The sequence below is a fragment of the Macaca fascicularis genome, chromosome 7, assembly GCF_037993035.2.
Source record: "Macaca fascicularis isolate 582-1 chromosome 7, T2T-MFA8v1.1".
In the NCBI taxonomy this organism is placed as follows: domain Eukaryota; kingdom Metazoa; phylum Chordata; class Mammalia; order Primates; family Cercopithecidae; genus Macaca; species Macaca fascicularis.
In genome coordinates this window covers 118,747,298-118,770,479 of record NC_088381.1, presented here as the reverse complement: position 1 = coordinate 118,770,479, position 23,182 = coordinate 118,747,298, and the positions used below count along the sequence as shown (strand labels likewise).

Here is a 23,182-nt window from a genome sequence, read left to right as displayed (position 1 = left end):
CTGACTAGAGTCTCCATTCTTCATCATTTCACCCACCACACTTACCATGCTTTATTGCCTTTATCTGTGTACCTGTCTGTCTCCACCTGCAAGATTGTAAGCTCCTTGAAAATATAATCTGTTTCATCTTTTTATTCCTGTGCATAATATGAAACAGTAGTGGCTAAAATGAATTGATAACTCACTGTGTCCGAGAGCCCATTCTAAGTTCTAAATGAACTGACTCTTTAATATTCACAACATCCTATGAGGCATGTGTTATTATTATGTATGTTTTATAAAGGAAGAGATGGAAAGTCAACAAGTTAAGTCCTTGACCAAAGGTACATAACTGTTAAGTGGGAGAGTTGGGTTTCAAATGAAGGCAGCCTAATTGGGTTATGTTTAGGACATTTGCCCAACAAATGGGTGAACCCTATATGCTTTAATACATAATAGGAAGGGGAGAGAGAGAACAAGGGTGAAGAAAAAGTGATAATCTTTTATTTACACATAGAATCTGAAATCAAGTATGATAGACTTATATTCCATGAGGGTAGAGAGTGTGTATGTCTCACTTGTTTAGTGCGGTATCTCTAGCTTCTAGTACAGTCCCTGGCACACAGTATGTATTCAATAATTCCTGGGAGTGGCAGAGGAAGGGAGAGACGGGGGGAAGGATGAAAGAAAGGAAGGAAGAGACTGAACGAATAAACACAACCAATGACCTCTTTATCTTGCTTTCTATTTTTCCTATCTTCTCTCCCTCCATTATTTTCATGCACAGCTTTACTTCTTAAATCTACCTCTTGCCTAGGATTGGAGGAAGTGGTAGAGGCTCTAAGTATTAAGTGTTCTCAAAGAGAATTTAAATGTAACATTGTTACAGAGTAGCAAGTCCTCTCTGAGGCCCTAATTCATTTGGCTTTTGAAACAATGTGTCTTGTATGAAGTAGACTTTTCCTCAAACTAAAACATTTTTTAACAATTTGGACTTGTGCTTTTTCTTTTCTTCTAATTGTGTGCTGCTTAAAATGTCAATGCAATGCAGGGATGCCAATTCCCACATGGGCATATTGATTTTTATAAAAATCAATGCAGGCTGGGTGCGGTGGCTCATGCCTGTAATCTCGGCACTTTGGGAGGCCAAGGCAGGCAGATCACTTGAGGTCAGGAGTTCGAGGCCAGCCTGGCCAACATGGTGAAACCCTGTCTCTACTACAAATACAAAAATTAACCAGGCATGGTGGTGCACGCCTGTAATCCCAGCTACTGAGGAGGCTGAGGCAGGAGAACCACTTGAACCTGGAGGTTGCGGTGAGCTGAGATTGTGCCACTGCTCTCCAGCCTGGGTGACAGAGACTCTATCTCAAAAAAAAAAAAAAAAAAAAAAAAAAAGACTGTCTCAAAAAGAAAAAAAGAAAAATTAGAGCCATAGCCATAAGCAAATGAACAGCAATGATTAAAGGTTAGGAAATGACTACTGTCAAAGCCTCTCTACAAAAAACTGGTTACATTACCCAGATAATAGTCTGTACACACTAAAAGCACTATTTTTTCTCCTTGATTTCAGCACTATTGTCATAGGGCTCTGCTTTCAAAGATTGCTTCAAACAGCCATACAGACTTAACATTTCAGATTCAATCTTTAGACCATACAGACTCCTTACTCTAGTTTCAGTAAGCAAAGTACAGTCGTGATGAAACTGAAGCATTGCATTCAGAATTCTAAGTGTTCCTATTCCTAAAGGATGTCTGAGTTTCTGTTGTTAATTTTGTCGTTTTGATTCCTGTCTAGAAAGCTAATTTTTAAAAGTATCTTTTTGTTCTAATTTTTTTTTTTAAGAGACAGCGTCTCATTCTGTCACCCAGGCTGGAGTGCAGTGGCACAATTCTGCTCACTGCAGCCTCAACCTCATGGACTCACAGGATCCTCCCACCTCAGCCTCCCAAGTAGCTGGGACCACAGTGCACCACCACACCTGGCTAATTTTGTTTTTTTCCTATAGAGATGAGGTCTCGCTATGTTGCTCAGGGTGAACTCAAACTCCTGGCTCAAGCAATCCTCCTGCCTCAGCCTCCCAAAGTGCTGGGATTACAGGCATGAGCCACCGTGCCCAGGCTTTTGTTCTAAAATTGAACAAGAACGTCAAGAGTATCCAAACATTCTGACTTTTTTGTTTGTTCTTCATTCTCGGATTACTTTGATTCCATTCAAATGTATTTGAGCCATTGTTTTTTTTTTTGTTTTTTGTTTTTTGTTTTTTCCCAAAAATGAACTCATTGACTTTTCTTCAGCCTGATTTTCTCCTCCTGGCTTCTTTCTTGGTTAATGGCACCATTATCCACCGTGATCCAGACAAACACCTCAGCCACTTTTGACTTCTCACGTTATTGCCTCATATGTCCAGTTAGCTGCCAAGTCCAATTGTTCAATCTCTAGAGCTGTCATTTTCTTTTCATTCTCATGTCAAGGACTCTAAGTCAGGCCTTCATCATCCCCTCTTAGAATATTGCAATGACCCTCAAACTGGCTTCCACTATTTGTCTCTTATTCTCCAATCCATCTTTTGTATTTTTGCTCAACTGTTTTCCCAAAAGATTTATCATATTTCTCCCCTGCCCAAAAACCTACAATGGCTCACTATTGCCATTTTTTAAGACTTTAAAAGTCAAACTCTTTAATGGCATTGAAGACTCTTCCTCAGTTCATCCCAACCAACTCTAGCAACCTCATCTCCTATCACTCCCCATCATTACTTTGATTATTCCTTCATTAATGTATTTCCCCCAGATTTATCATGACATTTCTTCATTCTATCTGTCTGGCAAATTCCAAATTATGTTTCAAGGCCTTGCTCAAATGCTCTCTCCGTTTACGGAAACTTCCTTGTTCTCCAGGCAGAATTAATCCCTCCTTTCTGTGCTCCCATAGCATTTTGTTCGGATTCCTATTATGCCCCTTATTGGGTTCCCAGAAGCAGTTCATGAGAGGAGGATTTGTAGGGAAGGGTTTTGTTAAGGAAATGCTCCCCAAAGAGTCTGGCAAGTGAATGAGGGAGGTAAGACAGAGAAGAGAAAGAGATCAAGCAAGGGTGAGAAATTTGGTGAAAGTCCCAAGGCGAGTAGCCCAGCTCAATTCCATAGGGGAAGTCTGGACATTAATTGATGTCCTTCTCTAAGACAAGGGAGCTGAGCTTGCTTTCTCCCATACTGAGCAGTCACTAGCTAGGGATTCAGTTCCCAAGCACTTCTTGCTCTCTGCATGCATTTGTACACAGCAGCCCAAGGGCAGCCACCAAAACAGAGTCACAGGTGCAGGCCAGTGGCAGCAAAAGCACTCCAAAGTGGATGGAGGAACACACAGAAATGGTTAGAGAAATCCCAGAGTACCTGGGAGGAGGCTGACGGTGTCAGCTATGCTTCTTGGTATAGTGTGCCTTGTATCCACCTAATCACGCACTGTCATCCGCTGCCTCCTCCAGCCAGTGGATGCTGAAGCACTTAGGAGCAAACACTGCCTCTTAGTCATCCTTGTGTCCCTACAGCAGGTAGGATATCACTTTGCACCTGGAAATTGCTTAAATAGGATTTATTGATTCAAATGGAATATTCCTTGTGCAACATTTTGCTTCTACTAATCGTTTCACAGAAATTTTTTTCCCTAGCTGATTTTAGGTCAACGACAATAAAACATGTGAATTCTGGAGTTTCAAAACCTCAAATCTTCAACTTTTCACCTCGCACTTTTATTCCTGGGGCAAAAACTTGCTCAGCACATCTCTTCCTAAATTCCAAGACAGGCTGCTTGTTCTGTTCAGTCAAGAATGCCAACCCAAGAAACATTTTTGAAAGATCACAGTCAACGTCATTGCCAAAAGAAGAAGCTCTTGGCACACAAAGAACCTGGTTCAATATGAGATGCCAGATGGTGATTTCAACTTCAGCTAAATTCCTGCTGAAAAGTGTTTGAACTGCAGATGAGAAAATCTTCTATGACAAATTTCCAAGCGTTAGAAGATTCAGAGGAAAATGGCAAGTGTTGATACCCTCCCTCCCTGCTGCCACCACCACCAACCACATGCACACATACCATGGAACATACCTGCATCTGGTAGCTAAAATTCCAACAAAGATGCCTCTGTCTTTTAAAAAGTCTATGGACCCTGATTTGATTTTTACTAAAAGTATATTAACTAAGTCCATTGGAGCAAATACCATTTGATTAATATGCAGTGCTTTTTCAAAGGGTGTGTTCCCTTAGCATCAGAGATAAGGCTTTCCTGTCTGCCAATAATTCTATTGTTAATTGATAATTAATTGATAGTCAACTGATACTCAGTGTATCTCTCCTCCCTAAATACTTTCGAATTCCAGGAGATATATGTGAGGCATAAATTGATGTTGCTCTGCCCGGATGCCCTGGAATACCTTTTGCTGGTTCTGTGTGCCCACACCCCAGCTTCAGTGTGTTTTGCTTTCTAATGATGAGCTTCTGCAACTATCTTCAGAGGGTTGCCCTTGAACTACTGGAGTTTCACCTGTTTGCACAGAGAACTGAAAGTGCCTGGGAGCTTACTGTGGCCATGAGGTGCCCACAGCCAATGAGTTACTGGTACAGGAAACTGAAAGCCCAGCTCCCCCGAATCAAGTGTGGGAAAACTCTGAGGTGTATTATACGCTCCAGAGCTCCAGTCAGCAATAGGCTGAGACTGGGACTCTGCCTGAATAATACCTGCACTTGGCTTTTTTCCCTCCTTCTTTCCCTGTGTTGCTCCTGCCTTCCCATGTACCCCCTTGGAGGTCTCTCCTCTAACACATCTTTCATATAACTCATGTACAAATCCTCATCTCAGGACCTGCTTCTGGGAAACTGACCTGTGATGATTCTGGGTAATGGAAAAGTTCAAGGAATATCCTGCTAATAAAGAAAACAGAAATTCTTTCTAGAACAAGGAACATATGCATACCCACTTTATCAATCAAAGTCTCAGAAGGAAATAGTGGATAAAGTCAAAGTAGGTATTTGGAGAAAGGTTAGTAATAAAGGGACTATTTACAAAGGTGTGGACTGGGTTCAGAGAAACAAGGATAAGTGCCCACCTGAAAGCTAGGAGCAGGAGGTGCCATTGCCAACTTTAGGCCTCACTGGCAAAAGGAGAGTGTGGCTTTGCAAGCTGGTGACAGAGATGTGTGGAGAGGCTGTGAGACAGGAGCTGTGACTTTATGGGTTGCAGCCAGCCTGCAGAGACCCTACAGGGAGTAAGCATCAACCTTATGCTCCATCTTGCCTCCAATCTTTTGTCAGCGCTACCCCATCAGCTGAACATAATGGGAACTAGGGCTTGAGGGAGCCTGCTAATGTAGTATATCTAGGTTCGCCTCTTGGGGAATACAGCAGGTGGAGAAGAGTAGGCAGAGGATCTGATGGGACAAACAAGCTTTCCAGCACACTTGCCTACCTATCTTACACACACCCCCCCAACACACACACACACCCCTAAACACACCCAAACACACACACACCCAAACACACACACATCCAAACACACACACACCACCCACACACACACCACACACACACACCCAAACACACACACACACACACTCAAACACACACACACCCAAACACACACACTCAAACACACACACCCAAACACACACACCACACACACCCAAACATACACACATCCAAATACACACCACCCACACACACACCACCCACACACACACCCAAACACACACACCCAAACACACACTCACACTCGAACACACACACTCAAACACACACACCAAAACACACACACACCACACACACCCAAACACACACACACCACACACACACCCCCAAACACACACACACCACACACACACACACACACAGTTTGGCTGGTTCTTGATCTTGACCTGTGACCAGATACACCTGAATAAACACCACTTTTCTCTCTGCTGCCCTTGTTTCCTTCTATATTATTTGTTTGCATATTGAGGGACCCAGAGATAGGCTGCATGATGTGTGAGAAGGGAACATCAAAAATCAAGTGACAAAATAGATTTTTATTAAAGTCTGAGTATGGCATTTGGGTATCAGCATAGCCCCAGCACTTCAGCCTCTAAGACAATTTATGTAGAGTCAGATATGACTCACAAACCCCACTGCCATAAGATTTATCATCACTTTGACCTCAGTATTTTAGTACAGAGGTCTAAACTACATCTTTAGAGAATTACACCCATTCTCTCACAGCTGACAAAATGCAAATCAAAGATCTTTATGTTGCCTTTTGTAATGCCCTATCTAATTGCTTTCTCATCGGTGCAGGTGCAACAATGTCCTCATTATTCGGTTTACTCCCCAGTGTTCTCATTATTGAAAGTAAGGGTCTCTTCCTAGCGGGCTCATTTTGTTTTTGAAATGGTCACTTCTCTTGGATTTTGGCTTTGGCTTGATTCAGAATATAAGGCATTACAAAGTGTGCAGAGTGGAGAAAAAAAGGTCACTCAGTTATTTTAAGGCCTTTGAGATTAATCATGGCAGACAGCATGGGTCCTTGGGATGCTGGCAGGAGCCAATGTGGGTGGGATGGAGGATGGAAAACAGAGAAGCACCCCTCCCACGCATCCCTGGAGGACAGGCAAGGCCCAGCAGTTACTGCCTCCTTGGCCTCCAACCCTCTCTCTGCCGGGTACCCTTCAAACGCCAATACAGCTGAGTCGAAAACATGTGGGGTGCGCTTTAACAAATGGCCTACGGGGTTGTCATTTCTAAGTATTAAAATAGTATATATTGGGGCCAGGCGTGGTAGCTTATGCCTGTAATCCCAGCACTTTGGGATGCTGAGGTGGGTGGATCACCTGAGGTCAGGAGTTTGAGACCAGTCTGGCCAACATGGCGAAACCCTGTCTCTACCTAAAAATACAAAAATTACAGGAGGCTGAGGCAGGAGAATCGCTTGAACCCAGGAGGCGGAGGTTGCGGTGAGCCCAGATCGCGCCATTGCATTCCAGCCTGGACAACAAGAGCGAAACTCCATAACAACTACAACAACAACAGCAACAAAAATTAGCTGGGCAAGGTGGCATGCTCCTGTAGTCCCAGCTACTTGGGAGGCTGAGGCAGGAGAATCGCTTGAACCTGGGAGGCAGAGGTTGCAGAGAGCCAAGATTGCGCCACTGCACTCCAGACTAGGCATCGGAATGAGACTCCGTCTAAAAAAAAAAAAAAGAAAGAAAAGAAAAAATAAATAAAATAAAATATTATAAATTGGGCTATTTTCTTCAGAAATTTTATGTCTAAGCATATTTTGAGGGCCCAATGGACTTAGAGGTTGGTGATTGTTTTAAAATGTTAGTAAACACTGGGTTTCATTCCATGGCAGCTGTCTGAGTCAGTCATAAGCCCTCTCAGGAGGCGAGTGCTGAGGTGGACAGGTCAGGCCAAGGGGTGTGTGATCCCTGGTGTGATCCTGAGCAAGGCACCAAAGCTTCCTGAACACAGCTTTCTTTTAACAGTAATGGAATTGGGTTGGACAGATTCTGAATCCTCTTCTTGTTCTGACACTGCATTTGTGGCAGCCACTAGCCCCGTGTGGCTGGTCTGAACTGAGATGTGCCGCAAGTGTCAGGCACACACCAGGTTTCAAAGGCTTAGAACAAAAACAAATGTAAAATATCCCATTATAACTTTTTTGTTGATTACATGTTGAAGTGATTGTGTTTTGGGGGTATATTGGGTTAAATAAAAATCTAAAAATTAATTTTACATGTTTTTACTCTTTTAAATGTGGCTACTAGAAAATTTTGAACTACAATTTGTGGCTCACATTATATTTCTACTGAACAGAAATGTTTTAACATGTATGTTTCTGGGTTGCCATTTCTTTTGTGTGCACATCAAATTCTAGAGATTCAAAGTAGTCTTGCTTGGGGAAAAATGTTTCATTTTCCATTCAAAACTCTTCTAATAAAAGCATAAAGATTTTATGTCATATTGGTTTAGTGTTTAAGAGTGTATGAGGGAGGGGCCGGGCATGGTGGTTCACTCCTGTAATCTCAGCACTTTGGGATGCCGAGGTGGGCCAATCAGCTGAGGTCAGGAGTTCAAGACCAACCTAGCCAACATGGTGAAACCTCATGTCTACTAAAAACACAAAAATTAGCTGGGCATGGTGGCGCGTGCTTGTAGTCCCAGCTATCCCGTAGGCTGACAGGAGAATTGCTTGAACCCGGGAGGCAGAGGTTGCAGTGGAGGGGCTGAGATTATGCCACCACTGCCCTCCCGCCTGGGTGACAGAGTAAGACTCCATCCTCAAAAATAAAACAAAAATAAATAAAAATAAAATTTAAAAAAAAGAGTGTAGAGGGAGGGAATGCGAATGCTTCTTAAACTAACATTTCATTTCCTCCCCCCTTCAAATGAAGCTAGAGTGGCAGTCCTTTGGCACTTACAGTCTTCAGAACAGTACACCATTGCCTGCATCCAGCTACATGAAAAGGGATAATTCCAAAAGTAAAGATTAAGCCCCCACCCGCCCATCCCATGTATACATATGCAACATCTCTTCTCTACATGAATGCCAAGTATTTGGAAAGTACCTAAGTGCTCAGCCCATGGGATCCAAAAGACACGTGCAAAAACCACTTCCTGCTATGCTTCAATTGCTGGGCCAAATAATGAACAGACACAAGGCATTCAATACACATTAGGACTGATGATCTGGGCTGAAAGAGCAGCAGAGGGAAGATTAGAAGGTCCACATGAGCAGAGTGGAGGGAGGGTAGGTTTCCTGCAGACACTGAGGATACATACATATGCATTGATCAGGAAGGACCTTCAATATCGGGAAAAAGATCTAGGACCTGATGTGAAAAGCAATGTTCAGAATGCTCAAATAGAAGCCATGTTTTAGGGAAATCATTGCTCTCTTCTCTGCCTTGCTGTAGCGTGTGTATGTCCCCCAAATGGAGAACGTAATTAGACTCCAATGCCACCTAACATCATTCCCTTACTGTCTCATGAGTGCATATTTTTACCTTCCAAAAGGAGAATACATTCCTCAAGGGCAAGAACCAGGGTTGACTTTTGCTTCATTTTGTTTTGTTTGAGACAGGGTCTCTCTCTGTCACCAGGCTAAAGTGCAGTGGTATAATCATTGTTCACTGCAGCCTTGACCTCCTGGGCTCAATTGATCCTCCTATATCAGCCTCTTGAGAAGTTGGGACCAGAGGCATGTGCTACCCAGCCTGGCTAATAAAAAAAAAGGAGAGTAGAGAAGGGGGGTCTCACCGTGTTGCCCAGGCTGGTCTTGAACTCCAGGGCTCAAGGCATCCACCCACCTCAGCCTCCAGAAATGTTGGGATTACAGGTGTGAGCTGTCACGCCCAACCTGATGTTTATTTTGAACATCGTGTGACTTTCAGGACAGTATTAGGCACAGGGTAGGCAATCAATGCTTACTTTAAAAAAATAAATTGTATGGAATCCTGCTTTCCTCTTCTTTCATTTTCTTCATAAGGAAAATGAAGAGATAATCCTAATTTCTAATAAGTGTCCCCCAAGGGCAAAAGTGTAAATCAGTTTGCCTTCTGTCACCTTCCCTTCCCTTTTCTATACTTTCCTTCTTTCTTCCTGGGTTCTTAACCACCAACATTTTGCTGCTGGAACTCTTAGTCCTTGACTTGTATGTCTGGAACTCAAATTTCTCCCTTTTTCCTTTCCTCATTCATCTTTCTTAGGGCCTTGGGGGGATCACTGATGTCCCTTTCTTTCACGCAGTGAGTTCCTGGACTAGACTATAACTGATCATCTACTTTAACAATTTGGCTGTCCTTGACACAGCTCTGCAACTTGCCTGAAAACTGTCCTGCTGAGTTCAAATGGTCACAGAAATAAGAAAGATATCGATTAAAGAAGTTTGAAAGGAGCCAGGAGCTGCTACATGAGTGACAGGCTGTTTGACTACTCTGTGAATGAAAAATAGTTTATACCCAACTGTGACTTGGAAGAGGGTAGACCATGTTTGGTTAGAGCCTTTTTTTGACTAAGAAAAAAAAAATAACTTTTCAGGTTCCAGTAAGTTTACAAAGCCTGACTCTCTCTCTCTCTCTCTCTCATTTGTCGTCTTGACTCTAAACTGCTAATTTCAAAATTACTTCAAGAAGAAACAAAGAGTAGGCCAGGCGCAGTGGCTCACGCCTGTAATCCCAGCACTTTGGGAGGTCGAGGCAGGATCACTTGAGGTCAGGAGTTCAAGACCAGCTTGACCAACATAGTGAAACCTTGTCTCTACTAAAAATTCAAAAATTAGCCAGATGTGACTGTGCACACCTGTAATCCCAGCTACTTGGGAGGATGAATCAGGAGAATCGCTTGAACCCAGGAGGTAGAGGTTGCAGTGAGACAAGATTGCACCACTGCACTCCAGCCTGGGCGACACAGTGAGATTTTGTCTCAAATAAATAAATAAATAAATAAATAAAATACATAAATAAAAAGAAAGAAAAGAGACAAAGAGTAACTTTCTCTTCCCTGGATTATTCTTTAGTTAACGTTTTAGAGCTTTAACCATCTAAGAAAGCCAGTTCAGTCCTGTGAAATATGGCAGAAAACCCTTCAAAAACTTCATGTTCAAATACTTCAAGGATCCTGGGTCCTTGAACAAGTTTCTTTGTAAAGTGAGAGTAAAAATCAGAGGCAGATAAGCTGCAACAGATAAGAGTGAAGTTTTGTTTGTAAAGGGTAATAACTCTGAATAAACATTTACTTTTTAAAAATCTTATATTGGTTATAATGTAGAATTGGAGCCTGGTTGCTACTTCTGCTGTCATTTTGTGTTTAATAGAGAAAAGATCAAGTGATGGGCTCTAAAGGAAGTTTCTGGTTTTTTTCCCTGTGACTCCAGTCTGGACTAAGACTAACCATTTGCTCAACGCAAACCAAATTGCAGGCCCATTGTGTTGAATAAATGATCTTTCTTGGTAGGGTTGCTCTTGCTAACCCACACCATGCAGTAACCATGTTCCATGCTTTCCCTCCTTTGTAGCAAGGCTGGAGGTGATCCCAGTTCCCAGTCCCAGCGCTAACTCCACCCCACTTACTCCTCTCAAGAAAGCGCATCTTGTGTTTTTCAAATTATACAATCCCCAGCAATTCTGATCTTCCTGCACAGGGAGTGAATGCCACTTCCAATATCCCCCGACCCCCAAGAATCACTGCTTTAAACTAATGAGCAATATCATCCTTAAGGATTCTTGCCAGTTAAAAAGTGATGCTTGGAGAGGTAACCAGTAGGATGACGATTCCATGGCAGAGATTAGGTGAAACAAAAAAGACACTTCTTCATTCTTACCTTCCAAGATTGTTGGCTCTTTTAGTGCCCAGTGAGCATTATTGTCTGTCTTACAAGATGATCTCTATGTAAGTATTCTGGTAACAGGTTAGCTATCCTCTTAATGAACTGCGTGCGTGCGTGCGTGTGTGTGTGTGTGTTGTATAATTATTACTGGATGACTGAACAACCATGCATACAGTATATGAGTGTGTGTGTTTGTGTGTGTGTGTACTTATTCAAGAGTGTTTAAAAAGGAGAGAGGAGCATAACTCTCTCTTATTCTGCAGGCACACTTACATGCCGTGTTGAAAGAAGTGAGCCTGGTCTTTTGAATAAGATTGATCTGTTTAAAATTTAAAAAAATTTTTTTGAGATAACTGTAAATTCGCATGAAGTTGTAAGAAATAATAGAGATCCCCTATAGACGCTTCACTCAATTTTTCTCAATGGTATCATTTTGCATAACTGTAGAACAATATTACAACCAGGAAATGGACATTAGTGTAGTCCAAATGTCTTATTCAAATTTCATGAGAGTTTCACGTGCTCTCATTTGTGAGTATATATTCAGTTCTATGCAATTTTGCCACATATGTGATCTGGTTTTGAATCTCAATTCTGTGGAGTTCCTGCTGTGTGATCCTGAGGAAGCTCTTTGACTTCTGCGAGATCCATTTTCCTCATCTGCAAAATAATGTCTGCCTCCTAAGGGTGATGTGAGAATTAGGTAAGATAATTTCTGTCGAGTTTCTAGCACACTGGATTCTCAAGGAATGCTGGTTTCCTCTTGTCTATTGCTTGCTCTCTCGGAGCTTTCACCAGTTTCTTGCTAAAATAACCACACTTGAGGGTTGTAATCCATCAGGCGGATCCTTCAAGGGCAATACATTTAACACTGCAACTCAAAGAGAACCATGGCCTGAACTTGGGATCCTATTTGACTGCAATGAGATCAGAAGTGTAGGGATGAGGGAGTGAGAACGGAGACTCTGGGGTAGGGGTAGGAGGCGGTAAATATCGAGCAACTGTTGGGCTGCGAACCATCAACTCTAAGGAGTTTCCGTCCTGTGTGGCTTGCGACCGAGGGTTAGCTTCACCCGGAGAAGTCTGCACAGGGGTGGCAGCCTGTGAGGACGTGGTGGGCAGGTGCGGAAGCCAGTGTAGACCCGGCAGGAGGGTCGCGCTCGCTCTACAGGACACCGAGTCACTTCTAGAGCCCTTCCGCCTCCTGAACACCCTTTCCAATGTTGACGGCCAGTGGACACCCGAGGGCTGGGAAATCCAGGGCCGCCCGAGAGCAAAAGAGGCACAGGGATCCCCCCCTTAAAGTCCCGCTGGCTGAAGGCGGGGGCCCTTCCTCTGCGCTGAGACGTTGCTGCCCGAGTGTCAGCGGTGCGGGTGAGTGCAGGCGTGTTGGGAAAGAAAGGGAGGCGGACAGGCAGGAGGCGAGGGTGGCAGCGCCAGCCCCAGCTCGGCGGCGACCTCGGGGCGCCAGCCTCCTCCACCCGCACCAGGAGCCCCGGCGTTTCTAACTTCAGATCTGGAGGCGGGCACTCGGAGAGGGAGGGCGCGTCCGCGAGGGCCCAGGCGGCGCCGCCTGCTCCTCCCTCAGCTGCCGGAGCCGCGCGGGCCGCAGAGGAGGAGCAGCGCCGGGACCGGCGTCGCCCTGACTCCTCCTCCCCGCGCGGGCCGGGCCCTTCCTCCCCAGCGTCCAGAGCTCCGGGTGGCCGCGGCCGAGCCGGCAGCCGAGCGCGCTGGGCGCGGCCGTCCCGCCGCCGCCGCCGCCGAGCCCGGAGTGCGCCAGCGGCCATGGTTCCCGCGGCGGCGCGGGGCGCCTGAGCACCGGGAAGCAGTAAGTGGCGCAACCCCGGGGACCCGGACCCACGGCCTGGGGGTGCACGGAGGCCTCGCGCTGCCCCCGCGCCGTCGGCGAGGCCCTGAGCGCCCGGAGCGAACTGGGCACCAGATCACGCGGGGGCTTCCCATTTGGGGTCCGGGGCCTGGGCGAGCGCAATCCCTGCGGGCCGGGAGGAAGCGGCGGCCAGGCGGGAGGACTAGGCGGGGACGGGGCGGCTCCGGAGGCGGGAGGAGGGGCCGGTCCCGGAGGCGCGGGCGGGGGGCGGGCCGGCGGGGGCGGGGAGGATGCGCGCTGCAGCCCGCGGCCCCCGAGAGCAGCGCTTTTGTAAGCCCTGGCCCCTTACATATGGAAATGACGCTCGCGCGGGTCCCCATTCGCGTCCTTTTGAAGGACACCCGCCCGGAACCGCGGCGCCGGCTGCGAAGTATTGTCCCGCTTCTCCAGCCCTAACAAAGCGTCCTCCTTCGCTTTGCAGAGCGCTGGAGGCGGGCGGCCGGCTGTGCTGGCGCTCCGGAGAGACCGACAGAAGGTAGGCGAGGGCGGCGGGGCCGGGGGGGAGTGCGCTGCCTGTCCACACAATAGGGTGTCTGAGGTTTCTGGTGGTGGCGATGGGCAGGCGAGTTGAGGACGCATCGCAGGTGGCTAGGGACTTGGGAGGCGCGCCCGTCCTGTGGCCGCACCTCCGCTTCCCCGTCCGGCGGCACCCCTGAGTTTGGGCACCCCCAGTACCCCTGAAGCCCCGGCCGCCTGCCCGGAGCTGAAAGCCGCTTCTGTGCGCTGTCCGAGAGCAGACTTGAGTCCCGGAGGGAGCAGAAGGGGTGGTGGTTCCGTTGGCATGTGCCGCCCGCACAGTCTTGTGATTGAGACGCTGAAGAGGAAGCTGCGTGGGGAAACCCGAGGTGTTAGCCTGGGCTGTCTGGGTAGCAGAGAGCTGCTTGGAGCCCGGAAAGTGGAGATTTTGGAAGGTGTGTGGGGTCGATGCGCGTAAACAGTTTCCCGGTGTAATGCCTAGGAGAAGGGGAAAGAACAAAATGACGTTTGGTTATTGCCTGAAAGGTGTGGCCTGGAGGTGTGGAGTGTCCGGGAAGGAAGCTTCCAGCGGCTAGGCTTCTGCAGCTACCGAAGCGGCCCCTGACAGGACACTAGGTGATGAGAACAGTCTCTGCTTGCAGCTCTCGCTGCGAAGTTAAGAGATAGAGACGGAAAGAGGCATTTTCCCTAACCCCAGCCCTGACAACCCGAGGTGAAGGCACCAACAAAATGGGAGCTGGAAAGACTACCCTGCCATATATCATGTTTCCAGACAACTTGGATATTATGAGATCTGCTTTTTGCACCTAACTAGAACAGATCCTCTCCTGGCATTGAGGACTTCTAAGATGGGCTTGCCATACAGCTCAACTCCTGAATTTATTGCATCGAAACAGATTGCGTAGTTGTCTTTTGTGACTGACGTGGTAGCTTTGTAGGATGAGAATCCTGATAAAGTCCATCCTGACACATGAGGGAAGCCCCTGGAACCACGACGTTTCTCAGTTGGGTCGCCTTAAACACCGTAACGTACACATATGTTTGCATGCTTCCGGAGGCTTGATGATCTAACAAGGAACATTGCTTTTTTCTGTCAGTTTAATTTTACCTTGAGTCTTCTCTCGTGGTGAGCTTATTATACAGGTGGCTGACCTGGAATATTGGTGGCTGCTGCTCTGGAGTTGAAGGGAGCTGTGAGGATTTCCAGAGTGTGTATAGGAGGAACATTACAGGCTGGCTGAAAAACGAGTTTGTGTGTTGTGGTCTCTTCAGCTGTTGTCAGTGTCCTTTGGGAGGTGATGTGGACTGCCTGGGAATTTGTTTGCAGATTTGTTTATTTTCCCTATTCTCTGGTGATTCTTTAGAGCGAAGCATTCTGCAGAGTGGGGAAAAGGTAGGTCATATGAACGTTCCACAGGGTTGGACATCGGCAAAGTTATTGCCAATACAGAGAAAGGCTTCACAGGGGGCAACAGAGAGGAAGCCATCATACTCACAGTCTTTGCATTAAAATGTCGAGGATCAGTCATTTTAACAGGCACTTGCTCAGAATGGCGTGGGGTTCTTTTTTCTTATTTCTTTTTAATTTTAGATGTGTAATGACCCTTAATATCAAAAGATGTTAACTGTCACAGAGGGGGAGAATAGGGCTCCAGTGAATTCTGAACAGCCAATCTTAATTTAATAGGCAGTATTCTTATCATGAGTCAAATGTTTAAATAAATTGTTTTAAATGTCACTGCAAATGACTTTCTAAACTAACATTTCAACAATCTTGATGCTTCCATTTTATGATAAGGAACATACATTTTATCAGTCTTACATTGATAAAGGGTGGGCAAGCTTAGAGCATTTTCGAAGGATTTAAACAGCGTAAAGCCTTTTTAGAAAGCTTATTTTTATAGATGCCAATTCATTTGTAAGCCAATAAATTATCTGGGTTGAATTCTGGCTATTGAACTTGCATCTGTTGGGCAGGGGCTTATGGAGAGACTTAGTGAAGCTTGCAAGAAGATTTTTATCCTATTTATGAATAAAATAGAATTTTGAAAAGATTATGAGATTCTGAAAGTGAGCATCCTTGTTTGAAATTAGGACACTTCTTTATTGCAATTTAAGTCAGCAATTAACCATTTATTCAAGCTTTTGGATGGAAAAATTACAAAGCATCTATCTATACCCTAATGCTCACTTTAAAAACAAAGTTGGGAAAATATTGTTCATAGACGTGAGAAGAGATCACCTTCAGTTACACCTCAGGGTACCATACTCATAGCCTCAGGCATCCTAAATTAACGTGAGTCAATATGGCTCAAGAAGTGGAAGTTGTTATAAGCTTTCTCTTTTTGTTTTTTAAGTAACAAACTCTTTTTTTTTATTTTTAAAGTAACAAAGCTCTGTTTTCTGCTTCTGTAATTTACTTAGTAGTTGATTACAGGTTATTGAATGCACATTGTGCGAGGCTAATGGGTTTTTTTTCCTGCAGCTAACCTGAGTTATTTGATGGGGTAATCTACCAGTTATTAGCTTGAACAAAAGCATGGGTTTATTACATCCTTCAGAATAGCAAAATAATAAAGCTTGCTTACATTTTTGAATAAATGCTAGTAGGATTCCCTTAGTTAAATATTATAGTGTAGTTGACAAAGATTGTTATTTTTCTTTTTCTTTTTTTTTTGACATGGAGTCTCTCACTGTCTCCTGGGCTGGAGTGCAATGGTGGGATCTCAGCTCACTGTAACCTCCGCCTCCTGGGTTCAAGCGACTCTCGCGCCTCAGCCTCCTGAGTAGCTGGAATTACAGGCACGTGCCACCGCACCTGGCTTTTTTTTTTTTTTTTTTTTTTTTTGTATTTTTAGTAGAGATGGGGTTTCACCATGTTAGGCAGGATGGCCCCGATCTCCTGACCTCGTGATCCACCCGCCTGAGCCTCCCAAATTGCTGGGATTACAGGCGTGAGCCACCATTCCTGGGCATTTTTTCAAATTTATTTAATGTGACTTTTTTCCTGTGCATTTAAGCTTTTGTGTTATATTTTTATACCATGATTTCATTCAGAGTGATATTGTTGTGCTTTTGGTATCCAGTTAGGAGTGAGACACCGTCTGAGCAGAGAGGAGGCATTCTGACAGTAATCAGTTTGCTGCTAAGCAGCACTAGTTTTTGGCAGAAGTATTCTCCTATATAAACTCATAAATGGCTGCAACTGCTTTTTCTATTGAGCTTTTACTAAACTTGAATTTATCCTTGTCACTCTTTCCTTTATACTGAAATTAGTCCAATATGGTGAGCCTGAAAATCTTTGCAGCCAATTAAAGTATTTGCGGAAAAGAGAGAATAAAAAGAAACACTTTAATTTGATCATTGGCGTTATTAGGCTCCGAGTTGCCAAATGGTGAAAGCTAGAGGCATAAATGGAGAGTTTTGCCCAAGTGGGGTTTGTTGGTGTTCATCACATCAGCTGTAGAGTAAGTAAATGAGTCGCTGGTTGTCACTGCCTGGTCTGTGGACCCCCAACAGCTATGTCTGCACACAGGTCCAAAAGCATCTATTATGATGCCCTCTCAAGGAAAGCAGCTGAGCCGAGGGGACATGCAGACATTCCACAGAGCTCCTCAGCTGCTGAACCATCTGGAGGGGAAATAAAAGGCCTGGGCTAGGGGCTCTGGCATTGTGCATATTCATTATTTGGTTTTCACTTGCAAGACTTTGTCCCCTTTTTACTTCCTCTGGCCCAGAACAGACGTCCCCTTTAGCTGGGGTGTCATTCTCACAAGCTCCTTTCTTGTGAGAAGGAGCTTGGTTGAACACTGAAAAGTTCATAAATCCACATATCCACTCATGATTCTGGTCACACCTCCACCTATTTCGTTTGCAGTCCTATTTGGCACTGTGATTTCATCAGCTGGGGTAATGAACACTACTGTCAGAGTCGGCAGCATTTTGGCAGCCTTATTTTGAGTTATTTGGAAGGAAAATGCTCAGAATAATTGTCATGATGGGTGGTTATTGAGTGGTAAATGTTTTGATTAATGGTTCTGTGCATCTGCTTCGTATTTAACCATCCCCAGTTAGAACTCCAAAATATTGCCCATACTGGTTTTTTCATTCCAAAAGAGTCATAAAGCCTTCTAACAATTTGATTGGAAAGGTAGATGTTGAGGAGAGGCCCAGGTTTATTATGGCAGGCTTCATAACACTGGAGTTCTTCTTTGCAATTTGGAGAATTTCTCACTCAAAATGTAACTTTCTTAATCTCTGAGTAAGATTCCTGCTTCTGGTGGGTACCAGTTAGGGTTTGACTCTGAAAAGCATTGGATTGCACAGATTATACATACTTAAGTATTTATTTAGGGGAAGTAATTTACAAATTATCAATTCCTAGACAATGCCCATTATTGAAGATATGGGACGCTTCATGATCATTTTTATATAAGAATTTATTTCTTTCATGCCCTAAATCCCAAAGCTGCTTTAGAAAAAAAGGGGATATGTGTTCTATTTGTATATCCCTGGTGCCTTGTAGGCTATAATTATTCAATAAATGGATCGAGGGAGGTGGGGAGGAAGGAACTCTGCTTCTCAATTCCAATTTGGAAGAGTTTGTGGCCATGGAGTGTTCTGTGGGGATTTCTGCTGCTTAGTACTGTTCAACCGGCTGACACATAAAGGTGGAGATGAGTGGTTTGCCAATGGCATCATTTCAGAGGTCTCATTCATGTGTTCTGTGTGCATGTGTAGGATTGAGGGATAATATAATTGAGCGTCGCACTAGAGTTCAAATCTTGGCTCCACCTCCATTTTGTTCAAGGAGATTAGTGCTGTATCCTTGGACAGTTGCTTAATTTTGTCAAGCCCCAATTTCTACATCTTGCAGGAGAAAATGAGAATATCTACTTCTAAGAATTGGGAGGATTAAATGAGATAATATACATAAAGTACTTAGTTTAGGCCAGACTCATAGTAAATGTTCAGAAGTAATTCCGAATTACAGTTCAACTTTCTGCTTTTATTTGATGTTAAATTTATCAATAACCTGCTTTTAAAGATAGAGGAAGCTCTGAACATTACCTGCTGCCGTTATCATTTAGTAATATAATGATGTTTATGTACATAGTACACTCCCTGCCCATTCTCAGTCTGTTCTACAGCATTTCACATCTCCTGCTTTGCTTCTTTGGAGGTAGATCTGTAGATGATTCACTTGTTACCTCCTCTTCAGTTTACCACTCCTTTGCAGCTGCAGATATTCTCTTGGTTATCTTAAATTCCCTCTTGTATCAGCTTTCTCTGGGATTAGCCACTCTCGCTTGCTTGCCACATTTAACTCTCAGAACAAACCTTCCAGATGCACATTGTTATTCTCATGCTGTAATCGAGGGGACCTGAGAAAAGTTTTAGTATAGATTCTCCTCCAAAGTTCCATCCCATAGCAAGACAATGCAGCCAAAGTTTGTGAATCCATTTACTTAATTACTAGCCTATGGAATTAAACTTCAGACAGCGCTGCACGGTACAGATTGGCAGTTGGTGTTGGCTTTCTACTTCTTGCTTATGTCTAAGGCTGAAAATGCCTTTGAGAAAGGATAGGGTGGAGGAAGTGGAGGTGTGTTGGTGGAAGAAATAGACATTCCAAAGTTTTCATATGCCCACTTCTGTAGACCTTATTAAGGGTACGTTTCCTCTCAAGGAGTGATCCATACAGGAAGTCAATCCATGATATTTGCTGAATCCCTGGCGTGAAGAACAGACTGACTTTACTATGCATTTGGGGGAAGATGTAAAAGAAATAGGAACGTGGAGCTTATCATTAAAGAACTTTCTGCCAAGTGGGGAGAAAAAAAAATTCTTGCACATGAAATTACTGATGAACATTTGGGAAATAATATCAACCAGTAAAAATGCCTTCTGTACCACTGACAACTTTTCACCATGAGTAACATCTCCTGGATGTTTCAGCGTGAGCATTTGTTCCACAGGAGTGGTGCTTTTCTCCCCTTCAGTCAAGCACAGTGTTTTGAGAAGGAAGGAGATGAAATGAAGAGATAAAGAAAAGAAAGCTGCCATAAAATGAAAGAGGTTTGATTTAGTGAAAATCCAATGACCTCCCAAAGAGTCGGTCATGATAGTATATCAAATTCGACACTGTGGATAAGATCAGGACTTCTCAGTACATAAGTGTTTTATTCCTCTCTTTCGTTGGACAAATCCCCGCCCCTTAAAAGTAATTTTTAAAAAGGGAAGTGTTAGAATCCTTTCACTTTTGAGTTTTTAAACATATATGCAAAATCAAGCAAAAGAAGAGTCTTGCTTTTATGAAATCGGTCAGATAACAGCCCAGGGGACTGTAAAACTCAGAGTGAGACTGAGAGCTACCAACACTGAAAATCCCGAGCACCTTGGGGATTCTCAGCAGCTCTTAGTTGACAATTAACTGGTGAACTCTAAGTGAATCTCGTTAGCCAAGTGTTGGCCTTGTCTAAATTCTTAACTCCTGTGGCTTTGCATAACAACTTGGTATTTCTTTTCTGAGGCTTTGATGTTTATATAACACTCTCAACTTATTTTGAAAACATTTACATAGTGATTAGTTAACCCAGCAGACCAATCCTGGGAAGACAGCCAGAGCTTGCAGCACCTTAGTAACAGAAAAACTGATAATTAGAAGAGACCTGTCCAAGACCAGGAACCTGGACCAAAATTGTGCCATGTTGCTTTACTTTAATGAGTGGCCCCAGTAAAAACTGAGCTGTGTGGCAGAGCTGTTCACATTTATCTTCTGTGTCCACCCAGTTCTGCTGAAACCTCTGGCAAGATCATGGCTCTGTTCTAGCTTGTCAAGTTTTGAACAGCTGTCTATGGAAAGAAAGCAAATACAACCTAGAGCAACGCTGATTTGTTTTAGAAAGCTCTTTTATTTTCAGTTCTGGCTGTGTTCAACATCTTAGCTTACGTTTTTCGTGTTGTAATGATCTGCTGTACGGATGATCACCTCTAAGTTAGTTTTCTCTAAGTTGACTTGGATTAAAGACGCTTGGTTAGTGAAAGCTGCTGCTTTTTTATAGTCAAGGGACTGGTTCGGAGAGCCTTGTTGCAGATGGCTGAGGTCACCGTCCCAAGGGTGTGTTTTGTGTTTGGCATCCATTGCGTCATGGTGAAGGCACCTTCAGATGTGCAGGTTTCAGGCTTTCATCGGAAAATCCAGCACATTAAAAATGAATTGTCATGCAAAGAAAAATAAAAAAAGATTTCATTTGTAAAATACGAGCTCCTTGGAATTTTATGATGTATATTTTTAACAAAAATGACTCAGTTTTTGATGTCTCCAATTTTTTACTGATCCTAAGGAAGGTGGCAAAGTGGAAAGCCTGGAGTATGGGTAGGTGAGAGAGAGACGGAAGACAGGTTAACCAGGCATAAAGAGGTGAGATGCTCTAGTGAGTGGAGGTTCCCTGAGATGCTGTATGATTCATATAAACCAGTCTGTGGCTCCTTTAAACCTCACTGTCTGAAAGGTTGAAATAGTGTCTTCCCTTTTTTCTAGGCAACTAAGCATTACCTAAAACTCGCTGGGACTAAAGCAATCTTCAGGGAATATTCTTCCCGTCACACCTCATGTAATTGCACCAGTGAAGTTAATTGAGTTGCTTTTTGAGGAACTCGTGTAAAAGGCATTTGGTTTCATGTAAACAGGGAGGTGGTTTTGTAGCATAGCCTCTTGCTGCAGCCCTCCAGTCTAGCTATGACGGGGGCCATCTACGCTGAATGAAGTAGAACAAATCAGCTTGGCCACGCTGATCAGTTGCAACATTGGGGCAGGTTATCTAAAGCTTGCCAGCTAGCATGGAAGTTCTGACCATACAGTCTGCTGTTGCTAACAGTTAGTTCACTTGAATAGTCTTGTGGTCTAAGTGGCTTTTCACCTTCTTAAAATCCTGGGCTAGAAGAGCTGGGAGAGAACTACCTTCAGCCTTGAGTTTGGCAGTCTGGCTGTCCGCCTGAGAACCAGGCAAGAGAGGAGGGTGTCTCCTACTGTACATGACCCCATCATTCTGGTAATGTTGCTCCCAGTGCCATCTAGCCCTGTGTATGTGGCCCTGGTGTGAGTGCATGTGGGAGTGTCACTGGCTAGGGCTGGTCCTGCAGAGACCAGAGGTCTTGCTGTGGGGTGCATCAGAAACTGGGTATTCCTGAGCATTCCCTGGGGACTGGTGGGGTACAGAGAAGGGGAATGTGCCAGGGGGTGACCACAGCAGGACTGGAGAGGCTGCCACAACCTGTCCTTGTCTCTGTCCTGCACAGGTGAGCGCTGTGGGCTATGGGATGGATGAGGTGGAGCAGGACCAGCATGAGGCCCGACTCAAGGAGCTGTTTGACAGTTTTGACACGACGGGCACAGGGTCCCTGGGGCAGGAAGAACTCACCGACCTTTGCCACATGTTGAGCTTGGAGGAGGTGGCCCCAGTGCTGCAGCAGACGTTACTTCAGGACAACCTCTTGGGAAGGGTAAGGTCTGGGGAAGAACATGGGCTGTGGGAAGTGGGGTGCGGTTTCTGCCAGGGTGCTGGGGGTGGGGCAGACCACACATGTTGCAACTTGTTTCTAGCATCCTGGCTGTTACATGATAAAAAGAAGAATGTAATGGATGTGGCATCACAGCCCAGTTTGCTAGGGTGACAAGGGCCTGCTTTAATTTGTGCTCTGGAGTTATGGTGTACAGTGAGCATCTTAGATAAAGAAAAACAGATAATGAAAGGATGTTTTCCAACTTTTGTCTTGTTCTTTGTAGTTTATTTTATTGACTCCACATTCATCACTGGGACAGAAAGGAGGAGGGTGAGATTTCCATTGAAGAGAAAGAAAATGCAGTAAGAAAGCTATTGTTATGACTTTTACTCCCAATGAAGCTATTTCTTCTGTGGATTATTTCTGGGTGAAGCATTAATTAAACCTTCTACTCAGGAAATAAGACAGCAGGGTAAATAAATGCAGTGCAGGTTCCTTTAAAACCCAGCATGACTTGCTTCCAGCAGGGATGTGTGTGTGCATGCCAGTGTTAGCCTCTGTGTTTGACGACAAATAGTCATGTTATTACCATAGATCAAGTCACAGATATGAGTAAGGAGCGAGAGAGGGTCTTTTTTTTCCTCTTGCCAGTGGTGGATATTTGATCTGCCATGACCTGAGATTGCCTTCCATTCTCATAATTATAACTAATAGCTTTTATTTTTTGCCTTGTTTATAATTAATAGCTATTTAGTATCAATAGCTTTGTTTATATGGCTTTGAGTCAGATCTCTTGCTGTTGGATTTTAGAATGATTAGAGAGAAAGATGGACAACACTTTTTACACTCTGTTGCTTCATTCTGGTTTTTATCACGTATAAATTGAGGAAGCAGTCGTGAGGCTTAACTTTATTCTAATGACTGAACTTCCTTTTCTTCATTTCATTTTCGCTGTCTTTTAGCTGACAAGGGAGGTAAG

At 44.3% G+C, this 23,182-nt stretch overlaps 1 protein-coding gene across 33 annotated transcripts in view; it reads left to right on the top strand.

Annotated features, from left to right (window-relative positions):
- The first annotated feature begins 13,001 nt into the window (after positions 1 to 13,001).
- NIN (ninein) overlaps positions 13,002 to 23,182 on the top strand; it is a 108,982-nt gene continuing 98,801 nt past the window's right edge. For 23 of the 33 annotated variants that reach the window (XR_012415783.1, XR_012415784.1, XR_012415781.1 and 20 more), the window contains exons 1-3: positions 13,002 to 13,161; positions 13,643 to 13,696; positions 22,000 to 22,203. Coding sequence is in view for 23 of the 33 variants with exons in the window: in XM_073997373.1 (XP_073853474.1) it covers positions 22,021 to 22,203 (183 nt within the window). In the remaining 10 variants the exon portion in view is untranslated. Of the gene's footprint in view, positions 13,162 to 13,642; positions 13,697 to 14,232; positions 14,703 to 21,999; positions 22,204 to 23,182 lie in introns of those variants that run through there. The other 10 variants (XM_073997369.1, XM_073997371.1, XM_073997366.1 and 7 more) reach the window with 3 other exon arrangements.